The 6,000-nt window shown below is 48.1% G+C and overlaps 1 protein-coding gene across 1 annotated transcript in view; it reads left to right on the forward strand.

Annotated features, from left to right (window-relative positions):
- Positions 1–5,731, forward strand: part of POP1 (POP1 homolog, ribonuclease P/MRP subunit) — a 31,627-nt gene extending 25,896 nt beyond the window's left edge. The window contains exons 14-16 of the mRNA XM_008689198.2: positions 21–175; positions 2,301–2,642; positions 3,543–5,731. Coding sequence (XP_008687420.2) covers positions 21–175; positions 2,301–2,642; positions 3,543–4,197 — 1,152 coding nt within the window. The 3' untranslated portion in view covers positions 4,198–5,731. The remainder of the gene's footprint in view (positions 1–20; positions 176–2,300; positions 2,643–3,542) is intronic.
- The last annotated feature ends 269 nt before the right edge of the window (positions 5,732–6,000 follow it).

Below are 6,000 nucleotides of genomic sequence, written 5' to 3' on the forward strand. Positions count from 1 at the left end.
ATTTTTGACATTTCTTTTAGATCTATCGAGGCGCAAGAGTTGGCGGGTTAAAAGAGTCTGTGGTGCATTCTCAGTATAAAAGGTCACCTGACATCCCCGGTGATTTCCCAGACTGCCCCGCGGGGGTTGTGTTTGCTGAAGAGCAAGCCAAGAATCTCCTTGAAAAGTACAAAAGGTATGAAACTGGCTTCTCTAGTTTCCTGATGTCTTAACGAGGAAGAGCAGGGCCTACTCAGCGTTGGCCAGGGATACTTGGAATGGCTTCACGAACTCTTATATAACCTGGAGTTTTCATAGACTTTTCTTTGACTTTACATAACCGAGACATAATGAGGTTAGGAGATAGTCTTATATCTGGCTCTCGTGGGCCCATCCAGGTTACAGACCCTTCCCATGGTCATGCTCACATGGACGATGGTACATGCCTGAACCGTGGGCCTGCCTTTCAGAGGCTTGTTCGAGATGTACACCACCAGCCTCTGTCCCCTTAACAGAATTTGTGTTTTTTATAACTGGTTATAGAGGTAATACGTATTTATGAAATGTTAATGAAACTATGGGAATGTGTAAAAATGCTTTGTAAACTGGTGTATTCCTTCCATCCAGAAAGAGAAGTACTGATTTTACGTGTTGGTATCTATCCATCTAGACTTCTTTTTCTTTCCTTTTCTCTCACCGGGGGAATGGCCAGTGAAGGGCTTTACATCTCTTATACAGTGAGGTGCCTGGCACCTTTGAGAGCCTGGCTCTCCTGCTCTGCTCCGGGCTCCCGGAACACAGCGACTCCCCTGTGTGATGTGGCGTCTGTGGCATCTCGCCAGTGCCTGGTGCCTGGTGTCCTTAATAAGTGTCTCTGTTGACCGATGAATGAGGAGATGATGGGATGTTGTAGCTCCTTGACCGTGAGCTCCGTGATTGCACTTCCCCGTTCACCACCACAACCAGAGGCAGGCAGTACTGGGTTTTCGGACTCATTCGGTGAATGAGTGAGTGAGTGGAAGGACGGGGATACTATCCCGGATTGCTGGCTTACAGGCTCTTTGAGGGCAGTGGTCATGTATTTGGTGCCTCTCAGAATACATAGCAGAGTCTTCTGTGTGTTTGTTAAGTAGTAATTGACAATAATACTTATTTCTCACCCTTCAGGATTTCTTTACCCATGCACATTTTTCTTAGGTAGAATTTTTTTTGAAAAGGGATTATAGTATATATACTACTTCAAAACCTGCTCTTTTTATTTAGCAATCTGTTATGGATAGCTTTCCCATGTCAGTAAATGTGACTCTAAACCAAGTGTTGGCAAACTTTTTTTGTTAAAAGGCCAGATGATAACTATGTTTGGCTTTGTGGGCCCTTTGGTTTCCATGGCAGCCACGCAGCTCAGCTCTGCCTTGTGGCACAAAGACAGCCACAGGTGGTACATAAATGAATGGGCGTGGCCGTGGGCCAGCTTCATCCTGCTTGTGGACACACAAGTTTGAATCTCCTATAATTTCAGGTGCCATAAAATACTCTTTTTTTTTTTTTAACCATTTCAAAACATAAGAGCCATTCTTAGCTCCCGGGTCGTGTCAAAGGAGACAGTGGGCCGGGTTTGGGGTGTGAGTCATCATCGGCCAACCCTTGCTCAAAATAGAACTCAACAGTTGCGTGCGGGACTCCAGTAGGGATGAGCCGTAATTTATCAGTGGCCCTTTAGGTTATTTCTAATTTTTTGCTATGCGCTTCTGTGAACAGCTTTCCATATGCATCTTTACCTATTTGTCCGACTGATTCATTCATTTAACAGGTTTATGTAGAACCTACTATGTGTCAAACGCCTTCTAGGCATTGGGACTACTGCAGGGGAAGGCAAGCAAAGTCTCTTCCTGTCCTCGCGGAGCTTATGATCCTGATGGAAGCACGTGTTTCTAGGCCGGCGGGAGGGATCCAGCGGGAGGGGGAAGCTAACATTGTAAGAGCAAAGCCCTGGAGTGGGGAAGAGGGGTTGGTATTCCAGAGGGTCGGGCTGAGATCGCTCATTTCTGTAGGCTGGAAGGCTGACTCTGAGATACGAGTATAGATTTAGGTAGGGTAGACTCTGGCCCAGAGATTAGGTAGAACTCTCCTGATTGTGCCGGTCTTCCCAGTGAAAAAAGAGGTGAGGTAATCAGTTAGGAATAAGAAGGGGGAGGAGGCTGTTGGAGATTTGAGGAGAGAGCAATCAATGTAGACTGTTTTCTGGAAAAGTGGAATATAGAATTGACTGGAGAAACGTCAGGGAGTGCACTTGAGTTTCATATTTACTTCATTTTCCCTAGGCACCCTCCTGCAAAACGGCCCAACTATGTGAAGCTTGGCACCCTGGCACCTTTCTGCTGTCCCTGGGAGCAGTTAACTCGGGAGTGGGAGTCAAGAGTCCAGGCCCAAGAGGAATCCTCTGTGCCCTTCTCTCCACGTGGCAAGGAGAGTGACTCAAGAAGAGACAAGTTGCCTTGTGCTCCCATGCCCGAAAACACAGATCCGCGGTCTGATGAAGGGGGCACATCTCGGAGCAGCTCCAACGAGCCCCAAGAAACAATGGACACAGAGTGCCCAGCCCGGCTGGGGACCGAGTGTGTAGTGGGTCAGGATGCCCCTGGCAGTCTCTTCTGTGTTCTGCGGTAAGTGCCCATGGCTCCCGGATGCGGTTTAGATTGTCTGTTTATCTCTTGTCTAGGCTGCAGGATGGAAATGTTCTCATTGTTCCTTTATGCAAAGCCCAAGGGAATGCCTGAACTTTCTGGGTGGACAAGCCAGTCCTCCTGTGTCTCACAGAGGGCTCGGGGACACAGCCAAGTCACATTTGATTTGGGGCACGATACTAACTGACCAGATGATTTAAAGTATCCATCAGCCACAGACATAAACCGAGGCAGTTGTTTTCTGTGACCTTTGCTGACAAAGCAGTTCCCTTGCGAGGGTGCCCCTGGGTAACGAACGAGGAACGTTCCCTCTGCGAACCCTGAGCAAGCGTTCTTCCTTTTACATCCCTGGATTTGGTTTCTTCTGGTTCCTTTTAAATGACCTGAATTTAGGAGTGATTCGGTGCCCACTCATTGTAACGTCGTCATGTCCGAGAGGCCGCCTTACAAAGTGTGTTCCTGCCGCTGCCTGTTCGATGGCGCTTCCGTTAACCCTCTGTTCTGTGCTTCAATTTTTAAAAAGTGCTCATCCCTCTTGCCTGGTACTTCTTTTCTGTATAGTAACCTCATCATAATTTCCTATCCTTTCTTCATTTCATAGAACTGTCTCTCGCAGCCTTAGATTCTCTGTCTTATTTTTTTCTACCTTCAGCTTCTTAAACCTTTAGTCCTTCAGCATCTAAGAATAGTAGACACATAAGAAAAATATGACAAACATGTATTGATGTCTGTTTTCAATTCTTAAAAAAATTACAGCTTTGATCCTTTCCCACACAGCGTAGAAAAAACCAAGTTAACTCCCACAGTGCCCAATGTTCTGATTGCATGTTTTCTCCCCGAACAAAATCTCCTCAAACGTGTGTCTCCCACTTCACGTAGGAGTAGGAAATGGCTGAAGCAGCTGTCGACCTGGTGTGGGCCCGGCTCCGGGGACAGGCGGGCGGCCCGGCGGGCTCCCGGCAGCGGGCAGCTGGCACCGACCAGGGCGGCCTGCCTGCCCCTCTTGGACTGCTTCCCCAGGGCCCTGGTGTGGGTCAGCCTGGCCCTGCTGAGGAAGGGCAGCCCCGAGCCGCACTCCATGATCTGTGTCCCAGCCGAAGAGGACTTCCTCCACCTCCGTCGGGATCGGCTGTACTGTGGGCCCCAGGAATCCAAGCACAGCGACCCCTTCAAGAGCGAGATCCGTAAACAGAAGGAGAAGAAGAAACTAGAGAAGAGGCAGAACCAGGCATGTGCTGAGCCCGAGGGTCTGGCCGGGGGGCACCGTGCAGCCGGGCACCAAGCTCTGACCCTGGGCTTGTGGTCAGGCCCCCTCCCGGCGGTGACTTCTCACTGCTCCAGAGTTCTCCTCGGCTTTGCCACGCAGGGAGACTTTTCCATGGCCGTCGGCAGCGGAGAAGCCCTGGGGTTTGTTAGCTTGACGGGCTTGTTGGATATGCTGTCCGGCCAGCCAGCTGCGGAGAGGGGCCTCGTGCTGCTGAGGGCGCCCGCCTCCCCGCAGTATCGGTTTGCGAGAATTGCCGTGGAGGCGTGAGTGCCGGTGCGCGTCCTGGCAGCAGAGACGTTACTAACTGTGTTTGGTTGCCAAGTCCCCCCATTGGAGAATTTTGTTTTTGCCATCTTCTGCTTTGAAATATCACATGAAATTCCTTGGAAACAAGAATAAAGATGATGCGTTATGCAAATGAGGGAATACTGACATCATTCCAGTAATCTCCTGGAAATCTCATGGATTTCCTCCATCTTTCCCCGTCCTTGCTGTAACGTTTGAGAAGTATTTGGCATAGACAGCCAAAAGCTTTTATATTTTGATTTCTTGGTCTGTGTCATTCTTGCTGAAAATCCTTAGATGCTCTGTATGTTTTCTTGTTCCTTTTTTATTAGGAACAAAGGGCTGTCAAGTGTATTTGAAGCAACAATGGTTGTTTAATGACTTGATTGTTACAGGAAAGGGAAAGGTTATAAACACTTAGCCTCTGTGCACGACATAGGGTCCCCCCATCTGGACCGTGTTCGATTCCGTCCTGGATTCAGCATGCCTAACGCTTGACACCATGCGGAAGGAAACCGTGGAGAATTGATTGCTGCCTATTTTCAGGCAGCCTCGGTGTATGGCAGAGGTTGGGGCGGAATCAGAATGGGGCTCTGATCTTCAGGACCCGTTCTCCTCTTTGCTGGTGACCAACACATGATCCTAGGAGTTACTTGACTTTTCTGTTGTTTCTGCAAAAAATTTCTCAAAGCCATAGAGGATGATTTCTTACATTATGTTCTATGAAATGTGTTATCTAAAAAAAAAAAAAAAAAAAAAAAAAAAAAAAAAAGATTCCAAAGTCAGGTTGATTTGGGAAACTGTGGGTTAAAGAAAGCTAAGCATTTCTTTTTAAGGTATTTCTAGAACCTTCCATGTGATAATATGCAGTGTGCCTCTCCAGGAAGTGGCTAACAGCCTACAGTATTTTCTGAATCTTTTTGATTCCCAGACTCCTTTTGCAAGGACCACTTTGCAGGACCAGTGTTTTTAGGAACACACTTTGGGGAACGTGGCTGTACAGTGCAGTACTTACCTCTCTGCCAGGTGATGAATGACCAGCAGGTTTTAGACACTCACGCAGTCACGATGTGCAGCAGACATTTGAGCAGGGTGTAGAAGAGGTCTTGTCCTGTCCCCCACAGGAGTGCGGTCATTGCTTTTTTCACTTGAGAGAGACTAGGTGCTCATTCACCTGCAGTTACCCTGTGTGTCTCACGCCCTCAGACTCTTGTCTTCTAACACACGTTTCTAGCAGAGCCTGAATGGGGTTTGTTTTTTTAATTTAAATGTACGGTTAGGCGTTATTTCATGTAAATGTACTGGGTTTTTGCAGGAGCACTTGGTAGAAATGTCTCTGGGGGCGACGGGTTGCGGAGAGAGACAGCAGTATTACAGTAGCTAATGAAATGTCTGATGTTTTTCCTCTCACCATGCCTCTGGGTGTATTTGTGTCCAACCCAAATGAGACTGAAAAAAAAAAACCCAGTGTAACTTAGCAGTGTCGGTAAACAGAATAAATTAAAATGTCACCTGATGTTCAGTTGTGAATGTTTCTTGGGCCAGTCCTCGTTTGTTTTCTTGGCTCTAAGCCACTTTGTCTGTGGCTTAGCGAGCTGGATGACGGAAGTCTGAGTGTGCTGTGCGTCACCTAACCTCATTCTGTGCAGCACCCTGCCTGGGGCCTGCTGCCCTGTCCTCACGACAGAGGACAGGGCACCCTTACTCTGCTTTGGGGTAGAAGGCCGAAGAACCATGTGCTGAAAGGCTAGACTCGCGTTTTTCCAAAACCTGTTCATGGGAGCG

The sequence above is a fragment of the Ursus maritimus genome, unplaced genomic scaffold, assembly GCF_017311325.1.
Source record: "Ursus maritimus isolate PB19 unplaced genomic scaffold, ASM1731132v1 scaffold_9, whole genome shotgun sequence".
NCBI classification, from domain to species: Eukaryota; Metazoa; Chordata; class Mammalia; order Carnivora; family Ursidae; genus Ursus; species Ursus maritimus.